This window comes from Puma concolor, chromosome C1 (assembly GCF_028749965.1).
Source record: "Puma concolor isolate L17-30 chromosome C1, mPumCon1.1.hap2, whole genome shotgun sequence".
NCBI classification, from domain to species: Eukaryota; Metazoa; Chordata; class Mammalia; order Carnivora; family Felidae; genus Puma; species Puma concolor.
Genome location: NC_141674.1, coordinates 103805053 through 103820994, shown reverse-complemented (window position 1 = coordinate 103820994; position 15942 = coordinate 103805053). Strand labels below are relative to the sequence as shown.

Below are 15942 nucleotides of genomic sequence, written 5' to 3'. Positions count from 1 at the left end.
GCAGGCTCCCCATTGTCAGCACAGAGCCTGATGTGGGGCTCAGACCCACAAACCATGAGATCACGACCTGAGCCAAAGTCAGGACACTTAACCAACTGAGCCACCCTGGAGCCCCAATAATCACTTTAGATGTTAAAAGACTAAATTCTCCACTCAAAAGACAGAGTGGCTAAATGGATTTAAAAAACAAGACCAATCTATATTCTGCCTACAAGAGACTCACATCAGACCGAAGGATATAAACAAACTGAAAGTAAAGGGATGGAAAAAGATATTCCATGCAAATGGAAATCAAAAGAAATGGAGGGCAGCTATACTTATATCAGACAAAATAGACTTTGAAACAAAATCTGTAATAATAGACAGAGAAGGGTATTACCTAATGATAAAGGGGTCAATCCAACAAGATAGGCCATTTGTAAATATTTATGTACCCATAATAGGAATACCTACATATATAAAGTAAATGTTAACAGGCCTAAAAGGAGAATGTAATAGTAGTTAGAAATACAATAACAGTAAAAGACACTAATACAGTATCAGTAAGAGATTCTAATAACCCTATTTACATTAATGGTTAGGTCATCCAGACAAAAAATTAGTAAGCTTTAAATGACACATTATATCAGATGGACTTAACAGATGTATATAGAACAGTCCATCCAAAAGCAACAGAATGCACAGTCTTCTCAAGTGCACATGGAACATTCTCCATTATAAATCAAATGTTAGGCCACAATACAAGTCTCAAATTAAGATTGAAGTCATATCATCTTTTCTTTTTTTTAAAGTGGATTTTGTTTTGTAACGTTTATTTTTGAGAGAGAGAGAGAGAGAGAGAGAGAGAGAGAGAGACAGAGCATGAATGGGGGAGGGTCAGAGAGAGAGGGAGACACAGAATCCGAAACAGGCTCCAGGCTCTGAACTGTCAGCACAGAGCCCGACGCGGGGCTCGAACTCACGGACTGTGAGATCATGACCTGAGCTGAAGTCGGACGCTTACCCAACTGAGCCACCCAGGCGCCCCATATCATCTCTTCTGATGACAATGGTATGAAACTAGAAATCAATTACAAGAAGAAAATTGGAAAATTCACAAATGTGATTAAACAACATGCTACTGAATAACGAGTCAATGAAAAAAAATCAAAAGCAAAGTGAAGAAACACCTTTAGACAGATGAAAATGTAAAAATACAACATATAAAAACTTACGAGATTCAGCAAGAGTGGTTCTAAGAGGGAAGTTCATAGAGATAAATGTCTAATTCAAGAAACAAGAAAAATCTCACACAACCTAACATCTCACCTCAAGGAACAAGAAAAACAGGAACAAATGAAGCTCAAGTTAGTAGAAGGAAGGAAGTAACAAAGATCAGAGCAGAAATAAATGAAATACAGACTAAAAAGACAATAGAAACAGATCAATGAAACTAAGAGCTGGTTCTCTGAAGAGATAAACAATATTGGCAACCCTTAAGCTAGACCCACCAAGGGAAAAAAGGGATTCAAATAAATACAATCAGAAATGAAAAGAGGAGACATTACAACTGATTCCCCAGAAACACAAATGAGCATAAGAGACTACTGTCAACAATTATACACCAATAAACTGGACAAACTAAAAGAAATCAACATTTTTAGAAATGACCCTCCAAGAATGAATCATGAAGAAACAGAAAATCTGAATAGACGAGTAAGCAATTACTAATGAGGAGACTGAATCAGTAATCAAAAACCTGTCCCTCCCAAAAAAAAGTCCAGGACCAAATGGCTTCACTGGTAAATTTTACTAAACTTTCAAAGAAGAATTAATACCAATTCTTTTCAAAGTCTCCAAAAAAAAGAAAAGGGGGTAACACTCTCAAACTGTTTTTACCAGTTCAATATTACCCTGATACCAAAACCAGACAAGCACACCACAAGAAAATTATAGGTCAATGTCCCTGACGAGCGTAGCTGCAAAAACCTCAACAAAGTATTAGAAAACTGAATTCAACAATGTATTAAAAGGATCATACACCATGATCAAGTGGGATTTATTCCAGGGATAAAAGGATAAACACCCACAAATTAATCAATTTGATACACCACATTAAGAAAATGAAGGATAGGGGTGCCTGGGTGGCTCAGTCAGTTGAGCATCTGACTTTGGTTCAAGTCATGATCTCACGGCTCGTGAGTTCGAGCCCCGCCTCAGGCTCTGTGCTGACAGCTCAGAGCCTGGAGCCTGCTTCAGATTCTGTCTCCCTCTCTCTCTCTCTGCCCCTCCCCTGCTCATGATTGCTCGCTCTCTCGCTCTCTCTCGCTCTCTCAAAATAAATAAACATTTTAAAAAATGAAGGATAAAAAAATAAATAAACGTTAAAAAAAATGAAGGATAAATGAAGGATCATCTCCTAGAGGCAGAAAAACATTTGGCAAAAATCAACACCCAATTATGATAAAAACCCTACACAAAGTGGGTATAGAGGGAATATACCTCAACATAAGAAAGGCCATATATGACAAGCCCACAGCAAACATATTCAATGGTGAAAAGCTAAAAGCTTTTCCTCTAAGATCAGGAACAAGACAAAGACAAAGTGACTCTTGTCACTTTTATTCAACACAGTATTGGAAGCCCTAGCCACAATAATTAGGCAAGAAAAAAAAGGCATCCAAATCAGAAAGGAAGAAGTAGAAGTGTCACTATTTGCAGATAACATGATATTCTAGACGGAAAACCCTAAAGATGCCACCAAAAAACTATTAAAATAAATTAATTCAGTACAGTTGTAGGATACAAAATCAACACACAGAAATCTGTTGCATTTCTATACACTTATAACAAACTATCGGAGAAATTAAAAAAACAATTCTATTTTATCCACTCCCAGCCTGTACTTTTGGGATTTTTAATGGAAGCTTCATCATGCATGCATCATCAATCATTAACTTCATTTTCAGCCGTTTTCCCTTCCCAAGAGAATGGGGGATGGAGCTGGCAATTCCAAGCTTCTAATTATGGCTTGGCCTTTCTTGTGACCAGTCCCCACCCAAGAGCCATCCAGAAACCTATACAGAGTCACTTCATTAGAAAAAAAGATAATCCTATCACCCAAGAGTTTCAGGAGCCCTCTTCTGGGAATCAGGGGGCAGAGACAAAAATGTATTTTCCATTATCTCACAAGACCATTACTCCAACTGTCAGCTCCAGGACCCTACCCACCTCGGCCACAATCTATCCTAAAGTTAGGACGAGGCTCCAAGAGAAATGTTGAAAACCCAAATCCCTCCCAGGCCGTGGCTTCTCTCCTATCCCCTTTCCAAATCTCTCCACAGTCATCATGCACAATAGAACTACAAAGTCTGAGAAATGTAGTCTTTTGCTTTATAGCCTCCAGGACGTGGTAAGGCAGGCTTCGGATTGAAGAAATGCCCATCAGCTATATCCATCACAGAGTTGTTTGAATTCTCTTCCCACCTCTCAGGAGGCATACCTTGTTTTATTGTGCTTCACTTTACTGCCCTTCACAGATGCTATAGTTGGTTTGTTTATTTTTTATAAATTAAAGGTCTGTGGCAACCCTGAGTCAAGCAAGTCTATAAGCACCATTGTTCCAACAGGATTTGCTCACTTTGTGTCTCTGTGTCACATTTTGGTAATTTGACAATATTTCAAACTTTCTCGTTATTATTGTATTGGTTATGGTGAGGTGATCAGTGATTACAACTTACTTGAAAGCTCAGATGATGGTTAGCATTTTTCAGCAATAAAGTATTTTTTAATTAAGGTATGTACATTTGGGGATTTTTTTTTTTACATGTCATTACACACTTAATAGACTACAGTGTAGTATAAACATAACATGTATATGCACTAGGAAACAAAAAAATTCACTTGATTGGTTTTATTGCAATATTCACTTTATTGCAGTGGTCTGGAACCAAATGAACCTGCAGTATCTCTCAGGTGTGTCTGTAGTGGAAAAGCAGGGGGAAAAAAAGCAAGAATAGGTCTGCATATTCCAAAAACAAAGTTGTCCTAACATTCATGATCCAATGTATTTCGGGTTTCCAAAATTCACTGAAATGTATGGGATACATCTGTCACACTATTCAGGGGAAGAAGATAAACTAAAAATGTCTCACTGGGAAGAATGCTGCTGAACAAAATATTTGTTTCATCAGTTTTCACAAAGTGGGTGATTAATTCTGTATTTTAAGGAAAAAAAAAAGATAGTCAAGTTCCTTCCTAATAAATTTCTGGGGAAATAAAAATTTAAATATAAAGAAATCACAACTGTACTAGAATAAAAATATTAAGCCAACAACGATAAATTCATAGTAGTAAAGCCCCGTCTAAGCAAAACACTAAAGACAAAAATCATTTAGAAAAAGGCCGAGGGGCGCCTGGGTGGCGCAGTCGGTTAAGCGTCCGACTTCAGCCAGGTCACGATCTCGCGGTCCGTGAGTTCGAGCCCCGCGTCGGGCTCTGGGCGGATGGCTCAGAGCCTGGAGCCTGTTTCCGATTCTGTGTCTCCCTCTCTCTCTGCCCCTCCCCCGTTCATGCTCCGTCTCTCTCTGTCTCAAAAATAAAAATAAAAACGTTGAAAAAAAATTAAAAAAAAAAAAAAGAAAAAAGCCGAAAGATTTGACTACAAAGAATTTGTAAACTTCACCAATGAAACACACACACATATACACACACACACACTTCAAAATCAAAGGACAAATAACAAGCTAGAAAACATATTTCCAATACATATGGCAAATATTTAATATTAATGCAAGAAAGATCCAACAAAGCAAAAGACAAACAGTTAAAAAATGGGCAAGGAGCATAAACAGACAAGGAACAAAAAGAAGACAAATATCCAAGTATCCATCAATATTAGGAAACAAACATTAAACAACAAAACACCATTTTTAACTTCTCAAATCAGAAAATATCAGTGTTGGTAAGAATGTGGGAAAATGAGCAATAATTTTGCATACTCTTTGGCCTAGAAATGCTGCCTCAGAAGAATTAAAAATATTGGAGCATAATAAATACTTGGTTACAAAGACATTTATTAGTATTTATAACAGCAAAAAAAGTAAGAACCTAAATACCTACATATTATCTGGCTAAACTATGGCACATCCATCCATTCACTGGAAGATCTGTACCCACTAAATATGATATTGAAGAAGACAAATGACTAAAAACACTAAATGATAATAAAAAAGTTGTTTCCAAAAAACATGCACATGAAACCCCATTTTTGCTCCTCTCCCTTGCTCCACACCCTGACTCAGAAAAGGAGAAAAAATACATACATACACAGATCAAGGGACTGGCAGGAAAATCAGTAACATATCAACAGTAATGAGGCTATGGCAATTAATTTTTTTTCTTTATGCAAAGAATATTACTCTAAATGTTTTATAGAGAATATGTACTACTTCTGTAATCAGAAGAAAAAATCACTAAGGATTTTTAACCAACTCACAAAAAATCATTTCGTAGAATAAAAATTCTAGTAAATAGAAATAGGAGTTTTAAGGGGCGCCTGGATGGCTCAGCGGGTTAGGTGTCCAACTCTTGATCTCGGCTCAGGTGACGATCTCACGGTATCTCACGGGATCTCACCGATGGTGGGATCAAGCCCCTGTGGTGACAGCGGCACAGCCTGCTTGGGATTCTCTGCCCAGCCCTCGTTCATGTCTTTGCTTTCTCTCAAAATAAATCAACTTTAAACACACACACATACACACTTTAAAAAAAAAGAAAATGGGAAATTCAAGTTAAAATATTTAATGATTATTCTTGTGACTATACCTGTTTTCTATCATTTTCTTCCCCTCCACTACCAATTTATCCATTGCCACCACTAAGTTTCCACCTATTTCCTTCCTCATTCACCAACTCATCTAAGCAAAGGTGCAACCACTTATCTTCTCGTTTTTACTAAAATAGTACACATCCATGTAGACATTTCTTCAGTATCAATGTGCATACTTAATCTAGCTTTCTCCCACAAATGTTATCAAAGCATCCTACCTTAAAAAAACATGGAAACAGACATACACAAACATGTAAATTTCAGTCAGAATACCCATGTTAACACCAGTCCATAAATTCCTACTTAGGTTGGATACATACTCCTTATAGACACAGAGATACACATTCTTAGAGACTCAGGAAAGGAGGGGTCTTTTCTCTTTCCTGTCTGTATCCTACCCATTCATCTTCTACCCACCTCTCTTCTAAGCTGCACATTGAACTGCCATGTTCTGTTTCACTCGGAGAACGAACAAAACCTCACACTTCCTTGGCATTTAGTACATAATAAGAGTTCAATAAATACTCTTTTGTACTTTTGGAAGCACTCACAGTCCCCAGTGTAGAAACTCTAGAAGGGGAGGGCCCTTGTATTTGTTCTGCTCATCTCTGTACCTAACACTTCACAGTATGTGGCTCTCAGTAGCACTCAATAAATGATTGAACGACTACACCACTGTTATTATTAATCCAAGTTTCTATAATACAGTTAAAAAGCAGGCACTGTGTTCCCCATTTTATAATTTTTAAAAATGAGGACTGGAGAGGTTAGGTGTTGAGTCAAGCGTAGCCAGGCTGGAAAATTAGGGACTGGGTCTTTCCATCCACAGGAGATGGCGTCACCCTCGCTGTCTGTAGACAAGTTTCGAGCTTCAAAGATTCTAGGGAAGGATTAGTATCAATAAAATACAATTATTGAGGTAAAGAGCTAAACTTTGTTGAGCTGCATATTTTAAAACAGAGCATTGGGGGAGAACTGGCCAACGGAGAATTATCAAAGAACTGCAGGGACACTGTAAACGAAAAAGAAAGCTGTAGCAAGGAAACCAATTCTGGGAGTTTTACAGGAGCAACTAATGAAATTCATCAGGACAGGCCTCCAAACCCACCAGAACAGAAACTTTAAACCCACATGCTTGGTGCGCCAGGACGGCCTCGGCTTCTTCAGAAAGAAAGGTCTTACCTTCGGGGCAGGGGTCTCATCGAGTTCCTCCTCCCCGGGGCCAGTGCCTCAGGGCGGCAGGCAGGCCTCACTTCCCCGCACGGAATCCCATTCATTCGCCGAGCCCGCCCGCCGACCCTCGGCTGCGCAGGCGGGGGCAATGGCCGCCTGGCCCCAGGCCGGGTTCCTCTGTGCCCAGCCCACTTCAGGCGGGAAGGGAAGCAGGTAAAGAACCCACAGGACCGCCCACCCGCGGAGCCGCAGGTCCACTCGGGCGCAGAGTCCCCGGCCCGGCAGAGGCGAGTCCCAACGAGCTGGCAAGCCCCGGAGGAAGTCGGCCCGGCGCCACTGACCTGTCAGGCCCCACTGCCTTAGGTCCTGCTCCTGCACCCGAGCCCGCGCCGCCTCAGCTCGGCTCCGGGTCTGAAGGGCCAGTAGGAACCCGGGCATATGGCCACTGCACGTCCCCGCTGCTGCACGCTCCATCCCGCCCAAGAGGGTCCGCCCCGCGCCCCGCGCCCCGCGCCCGCACGCTCAATCCAGCCCAGAGAGGCTCCGCCCTACGGCGCGCGCGCATCCTTCCCAACGCTCACCACCCCACCCCGGCGGGCAGCGGCCGCCAGAGGGCGCGTCCTGCGCTGAGTTGTGGCCAGAGCAGTGCTCGGAGTTAACCTTCAGGCTCAGTTCTGCCTGTTCCGGTTGTGCTCTGCATGCTCTTGACTGGTGGGAAGCTCAGACAGTGCTCACCATTCTTTTCTTTTTCTTTTTTTTTTTTTTTGAGACAGAGAGAGACAGAGCATGAACGGGGGAGGGGCAGAGAGAGAGGGAGACACAGAATCAGAAGCAGGCTCCAGGCTCTGAGCCATCAGCCCAGAGCCCCACGTGGGGCTCGAACTCACGGACTGCGAGATCGTGACCTGAGCTGAAGTCGGACCCTTAACCGACTGAGCCACCCAGGCGCCCCTCAGCATTCTTTTATTATCAACATTGACTCTGCGCCAGGTACATGCATAACTGCTGGGCTCTGGGATTACAGAATTCAATACTACATGGTCCTCGCCCTCCAGCGACTCACAGCAAGAATGTAAAGGATAATGTGCTCATTTCAGTTTGCACCAGGGATAAATTAGTTTGAGCCCTGAAATCCTTTTAATCTTCCATGTTGGCTGTCGATCAAAGTTAGGAAACTCTGTAGGAAATTAAAATCATGAAAATTGTCATTACCATTACCATTTCTCAAGTGAATTATGGGAAGCAAATTGAAGCAACGTGTTAGATTAGGGGTCACCATGACAACATCAGCTTTGAGTGGATTTGTGATGTCGTAATTTATAATTAAAAGTGTACCCCCTAAGGGCGCCTGGGTGGCTCAGTCGGTTGAGCATCCGACTTCGGCTCAGGTCATGATCTCACAGTTCATGAGTTCGAACCCCTCCTCGGTCTCTGTGCTGACAGAGCCTGAAGCCTCCTTCGGATTCTGTGTCTCCCTCTCTCTCTGACCCTAACCCACTAGCATGCTGTCTCTCCCAAAAATAAATAAACATTAAAAAAATAAAACTAAGTCTTCATCTGTGTTTTAAAAAAAAAGTGTACCCTCGATACAAAAGTATAATAACCAAATAACTGCAGTTAATGATGCAGTTAGAGGTGCTGCCCTCAAGGTTTTACAAGTATTTAGTTTCTCATTTAACCCTTTCGGTAACCCTATAAATAGGCACTAGAATTGTTCCCACTTTAGATGAGGAAATCTTAAATAGGAACCACATTATTCTCTGGGTAATGTCATTAGGCTACCATTAGTCCCAAATTAGTCCCATTTAGGCTAACCTTGGTGCTTCTATCTTCTGTAAACTCAGATCAAAGTTGCGCTCCCTCCCCCATATCACCCACCCTTAAAATAAAAGGGAGAAATTAGTTCTGAGCCACAAAAGAGATGACTTCGGGTTGATTTATTCATAAAAACCCAAAGCACTGTTATGTGTAGCAACTTTTGTGTGGAGTCATTCTCTAATACTGATTGAGCACCTACCATGTGTCAAGCACTCTTGGCACTGGAGATAGAGGTCACTAATCTCACCTGCAGAACGTTTAAGTAAAACATTTTAAACTTATATTTTAAATTAAGTGTATATTTTAAAAGGAAGAGACAGACAATAAGCAAATAAAAATCAGGTAGTTATCAATGTTAAGATGAAAGAGAGTCACATAATGGTGCTACACTGATTTCCTACTTGATGTTTTCTCAAAACCATACTTAGATTTGTATCCTTTCCTGGCTTCTCTGGAGGGGCTTCTGCCCCCTTGTGGTTGCTTATGAGTGATTTTTCACATTCTAATCTCTATGTTTGACTTTTTTCCTCTGCTCCAGGTTCTGTGGGGAGACTTATCCACTAAAGCAGCAATATCAACCACCTGCCACTCAAACAAAAGAGATTTATTATTCTTAACTTAAAATACATTTGTTTTAGCATAGTACCAGCAATAGGGTCCTAGCTATAAGCTAAAATTTCTGTTGGTAGATTGAGTCTGACATCTAAAATACAGCTAAGAAAGGTAGCTGAGAAACTCCACGTCAGCTAGTAAGATGACACCTATAAAAGTTTTACTCTAGATGGTCTATGAAAGGGGGTCTATAGAAGGGGGCAGAGTGGAAGTAGGGAGACCAGTTAGGAGACCATTTCGAGACAAGAGATAATAACTGTTGGACCAGCGTGGTGGCAATGGAGTGGTGAGTAATGGTCAGATACTAGATATATTGAAAAGGTAGAGTCCATAAGTACACAGATTGAGCATCTGAGAAAAGTCCAGGAATAAAGGATGATTTCAGGAATTTGGCCTGAGCAAATGGTAGAATGGAGTTTCCACTTATGGAGGGAGTAAGACAGAGTGAGGAGCTTTGAGCAACAAGAAGAATTCATTTTTTAATGTCAACTATACTTCGATTTAAAAAAAATAATTCATTTTTGGACACAGTAGCATGGAACTTCTCTGAGATATATCCAAGTAGAGATTTTGAATAATCAGGTAGATTAGTCTGGAGTTCACAGGAGAGGATAGAACTGAATGTGTTAATACAGAAGTCATCATTTTCAGATGGATCTTTTTTTTTTTTAATGTTTATTTATTTATTTCTGAGAGACAGAGACTGAGCACGAACAGGGGAGGAGCAGAGAGAGAGGAAGACACAGAATCTGAAACAGGCTCCAGGCTCTGAGCTGTCAGCACAGAGCCCGATGCGGAGCTTGAACTCCCAGACCGTGAGATCATGACCTGAGCCGAAGCCTGACGCTCAACCGACTGAGCCACCCAGGCGCCCCTTCAGATGGATCTTAAACCTTGGTATAGTTGGGACCTCTTAGAGGATGATTGGAATTATAAAAGAAACTTAGCCTTGGATAACTAATATTGAGAAGTTGAGAAGAGGAGCAGGAACCAGCAGAGGAGCCTGAAAGCAGCAGCCCATGAGATAATGGGAGAACTAAAAGCATGGTATCCCTGAGGTCAAATAAAGAGGAATTTCAAGAAAAAGGAAGTGATTATCTGTGTCAAATGCAGCTGAGAGGTAGGATAAAGATAGCATAGAGAAAGAAACACTGGGTTGGGCAAGATGGTGGTCATCAATGACCTTGCCAAGAATGATTTTTTTTTTTTTAAGTTTTTGTATTTATTTATTTATTTATTTTTCAACGTTTTTATTTATTTTTGGGACAGAGAGAGACAGAGCATGAACGGGCGAGGGGCAGAAAGAGAGGGAGACACAGAATCGGAAACAAGCTCCAGGCTCTGAGCCATCAGCCCAGAGCCCGACGCGGGGCTCGAACTCACGGACCGCGAGATCGTGACCTGGCTGAAGTCGGACGCTTAACCGACTGCGCCACCCAGGCGCCCCTGTATTTTTTTATTTTGAAAGAGAGTACAGAAGGGGCAGACAGAGGGAGAGAGAGAGAATCCCAGGCGGGCTCCTCACTGTCAGTGCAGAGCCCGACGCGGGGCCCAAACTCATGAACCGTCAGATCATGACCTGAGCCAAAGAAGGACACCCAACTGACTGAGCCACCCAGATGCCCTGCCAGGAATGATTTCTATATATTATGAAGCCAAAAGCCTGATTGGAGTGGGTTTCGAAAAGAGAAGACGAGGAAGGAAAACGGAGACAGAATGTCACACATCTCTTTCAACTAGTTTTGCTGTAAGAGGGTTTTCCCAGAAAAACGGGAGCAGTAACTGAAAGGAGATATGGGGCCCAGGGGAGGGTTGTTTTGTTTTCAGATGGGTGATATTAGAACATGTCGAATACTGATGGGAATGATCCAGTAGAGAGAAAAACTGATCTTGCAGGAGTGATGTCCTTGAGGGAGAGGAGGTGGGAACCAGTGCACAGTGGAGGCGCCGACCTGGATTAGCACAGACAGTTCGTGTGCCGGAACACACAAAGGCACAGTACACAGGTCTGGTGGGGAAAAGTATGTGCAAGGTCTCTTGTGATTGTTTCTGTTATTTAAGTGCAATAAGAAACAAGGTCATCAGACAAGCTTAAAGAAGGGGAAGGAGATTTGGGAGGTTTCAAGAGGAAAATGTGTGAAATAGTTGTCTGGGAAGTGGGATAGTGAATTGACTGCAGAAATATGGAGCATTGCCAAGCAGCAGCAAGGCTGATGGTCCTGAGACCAGCCAGCATGGTGTGGTCAACCAGTGTGTGTTGAGTGCAGGTGGGGAATAGTTAGAGAACTGGATTTTACCAAGGTTGGATTTTTGCTAAATGAGAATAGACAATGATTATACTGGCCATATCTGCAGTGTCTGTAACAGGGGTGAACAAGGCGGAAAAAAGTCTCTGTACACATGGAGCCTAAATTCTAATGATGGAGAAAGACAAAAAGGGGGGAGGGTATAAGTAAGTTATCAGGTAGTATTGGTGCTAACAAGATAGCAAAACGGTAATGAGATTAAGAATAGGGCTGAGAAGCAGCTGTGAATAGGGTGGATTAAAGAGCAGGTCACCAAGCGGATGGCATTTGAGCTAAGATCTGAATGATGAGAAGCCAGCTGTCTGAGTCAGGAAGAAGAGTGTTCAAGACAGAAACCACAAGGAAAAGGCACGGAGGCAGGATTAGCAAAGAATCTAAAGATTCTTTAGATTGATGAGGGTACACTTGAGGGGACTCGGTCCTTGATTGGATATAGCACTGAGGAAGAAAGAAATGTTGACATTGACTCTGGGGGCTTCTGCCTTGGAAAACTGGATGGATGTTGATGCCAGCACTGAGACAGAGAACACAGGAAATAGCAGCTAATTTGAGGAAGGGATGATAACGATTTCACTTTTAGGATATGTTGAATTTGGGGGTGCTTGGGTGGCTCAGTCTGTTAAGTGTCTGACTCTTGATTTCAGCTCAGGTTGTGATTTCGCAGTTGTGAGATGGAGCCCCGTGTCGGGCTCCATGTTGGACATGGATCCTGCTTAAGATTCTCTTTCCTTCTCCCTCTGCCCCTCCCTTGCTCACCCACATGCACTCTCTGTCTCTCTCCCTAAAAAGAAAGGATATGTTGAATTTGTACCTAGAACAGTGCCTGGCACATGTATGCACTCAGCAAGTATTGCTGAATGTTTAAATGGGTTGCCTATAGAACAGTTCTAAAGTTCAGGACCCATGATTGTTATAAACACGAGGCACACAGAAGACATTTCCCAGATGGGCAAACTAAGGCACAGAAAAGTTTAGGCAACTTGGTCCAATATCTTTTAGTAAGACAATGCTAACTGCCATAATAAAATCCAACTCAACTCCTTTATTGCTCAGGTTACATAATCATGGTTTCATATTAATTCTTTGTTTTATTATTCCACAGAGATGATAAATCCTCTTGCAATAGCAACTCAGGGAGATTAGTGGTAACCAGATCATGCCTGTGATAGGCCTTAGTATCTGCTCCCTCTACAAAAACAAGCAGGATCAAGCACAGGTTAGCAAACAAGTTGTTTGTTGTCCCTATGTCCCTGTTGGGTAACAGCAGGATACCCACTGGCAGCATCCAGTGAATCAGTCATGGAGCCTGAATAAAAGCTGTCACGTGGAGGAAAATTCATACAGACCTCTTCTTAAGTATACGGACTTAGATCTTTGGGTTCACGTTAGGCTTAGGTGATGGCCCTCAAGTGGAAAAATCATTCTACTGGGATGAAAGGGAAGAGTTTTCTTTTTCCCAAGAAAGGAGATTCCTGATATTATTATACATCTTTTGCATCAAATAACATATAATAAATTTAAAACCCAGAAAATCAGAGGAAAGGTACTAGAGAGAGTACACATTTAAGTATATCAACTAGGTAAATCTGGTTTACAGGACTCTTGCCCAGCCACTTTAGAAAATTGACTGCTCTTTAATCTCAACGGTTACAAAGGAAATAAACGTGGTTAGCATATTAAGAATACAGTATTAGCAAAGCACTGGAATATTATCAGGTAAATCTCTGAAGACAAAGTACAGAGGTTGTAAACTGGCCCCAGGTCAAAATTTGTCCACGGGTATTTTGGTTTACAGTGCTGTGGGGTTCTTTTTCCCCTTTTTATTTTAATGCCTTTTGACTGCCAAGCCTCGCCATCAAATTAATTACATGCAGGGCACTTGTGTGACTCAGTAGATTGAGTGTCTCTCCTGAACCCAGGGTCATGGGATCTCTCTCTCCCTCTGCCCCCTCCCCCACTCATATATGCTCTCTCTCTTTCTTTCTCTCTCTCTCTCTCTAAAATAAAAAAAATAATAAAAATGTAACAACATTTTTTTAAATTAATCACATGGAGTTTCACAGTGTTCCTCATCCATCAGTAGAATTCTACAATCCACACAGCTAATCACAGAAAGCTTTTGAGTTTCCCAACTCTGGAATTTAACTGGTTGACATATTTCCACAGAAGGAAAAGAAGTCTCCATAATAACTGTGAAGCCAAAATGTTACTCATGACTCGGCCTACAATTAAAATATCTTTCAATGGTGTAATCTTGCTACCAGAGGCTACAATCCTAAGAATTCTCTCCTGCTCTGGTTGACCAGAGCCCAAAGCTATCCTATGCCCTTGTTACAGCAAATACTTGGTGCCCAGGAAGAGACAAGCCACATGCACTCGGGGAACCAGAAAAGACTGTTTATTGTGCGTACTGGTGTCGGCCCAGCGGAATCATCTCCAAAGGCTGAGCCTGGAACCTTGGCCTCAGCCTCCTTTTATGGCTGGGACTATAGGGGGTTGAGAGATAAAAGAAAAAGGGGAGGGGCCCTTATCAATGGTGCTATCCGGGCAGTTGGTGGACAGGAGGCAAACAAGATTACAGAAGCCAAAAGTAGGCAGGGAAGTATCCAGCCTCTGGCATCTGGCTGGACCCTTTTATCTTGTTTTTACTAGCTTTTCTTCTCACCCTGACTACATAAAGCCTGGGTCTCAGGTTTAAAAAATGAGCACACCTATCTGTATTCCTGAAGCACTGTTAGAACTTTGATGCAAGGGAGTTCTCCCACTTCTAGCCCCCAAAACTGCTCAAAATTGGCATGTAAAAAAAACTTCATAATCACAGTTTTAACAGAGAGTGCTTCTGCAAGGTCTATGATACAGAATAATTTATAATGAGGATAATAACAACTACCCCATGATGTTGTGAAAAGTAAACGAAATAATTTTTACAAGGAACTAAACACAAATTTGAATCTCCAGGGTATTGTGAAGGACCAAAAAACTTAAGTTAGGAATTAGCCTGGTGATCGCTGAAGTATCTACATCTCACCAATGGAGAATCAAAGAAATTGGGAATTGTCCCTCATTGTTGAGGTCCCATCATAACCTCATTTGCTTGAGGAATCCACCAAAAAATGTTCCATTGTGTTTTTCTCATTAGTGTGGCCCACAGATACAGGTTCTGAAAGTAAACAGAACACACACATACACACAGTGTGGCCTCTCTACTCAATGGTGCGGACGTGGACAGCCAGCTTCGGTAGACTCTCCTACTGTTCCCAACTGTTTCCTTTCTCCCTATATGTGACTATCGACATCCTATAAAATGATTAGACATCTATGTCCTTATCCATTTGACGTTAGTGCCTGCCAATAGGCTGAGTCTGTATAATTTGCTTTGACCACTGCAATGCAAGTGGATATGAGGTAATCTAGTACATGAGCCAAAGCTTTAAATGTACTGGCTCCCAACCTGATGAGGAAAACAGCTATCTCATTGCCTAAATTTCTGGTTACACATCTGATTGAAGATTATTTCATAAACTAATTGGCCATTTTTAATCTCTTCTTTCTTGAATGGCTTATTTATATCCTTTATTTTTCTATTATATTGTCTTTTTCCTTTCATTTTTTTTTTTTAATGTTTATTTATTTTTGAGACAGGCAGAGACAGGATGCGAGTGAGTTAGGGGCAGGGAGAGAGGGAGACACAGAAGCAAAAGCACAGAGCCTGACGCTGAGCTCGAACTCACGAGCTGTGAGATCATGACCTGAGCCAAAGTCAGACGCTCAACCGACTGAGCCACCCAGGCGCCCCTGTCTTTTTCTTTTTTTAAAAACATTTATTCTTGAGAGACAGAGACAGGGAGACAGAGTATCTGAAGCAGGCTCTGTGCTGACAGAAAGAGCCTGACACAGGGTTCAAACTCCCAAACTGAGAGATCATGACCTGAGCTGAAGTCAGGCACTTAACCACTGAGCCACTCAGGCACACTGGCCTTTTTTTCTTACAGTTGTGTGGAAGCTCTTCCCACATTTTAAATTTTAATCTTTTGAAGGGGCACCTGGGTGGCTCAGTCGGTTAAGTGTCCAACTTCGGCTCAGGTCATGATCTCACAGTTAGTGCTGACAGCTCGGAGCCTGGAGCCTGCTTCCGATTCCGCGTCTCCTTCTCTCTCTGCCCCTCCCCCGCTCATGCTCTGTCTCTCAAAAATAAACATTAAAAAAATTTTTTTTATTTTAATC

The 15942-nt window shown here is 41.8% G+C and overlaps 1 protein-coding gene across 1 annotated transcript in view; it reads right to left on the bottom strand.

Annotated features, from left to right (window-relative positions):
- The window catches only part of CHD1L (chromodomain helicase DNA binding protein 1 like), a 60766-nt gene extending 53273 nt beyond the window's left edge, over positions 1-7493 (bottom strand). Inside the window, exon 1 of the mRNA XM_025933106.2 lies at positions 7324-7493. Within this exon, the coding sequence (XP_025788891.1) occupies positions 7324-7456 (133 nt within the window). The 5' untranslated portion in view covers positions 7457-7493. The remainder of the gene's footprint in view (positions 1-7323) is intronic.
- Between the last annotated feature and the right edge of the window lie 8449 nt (positions 7494-15942).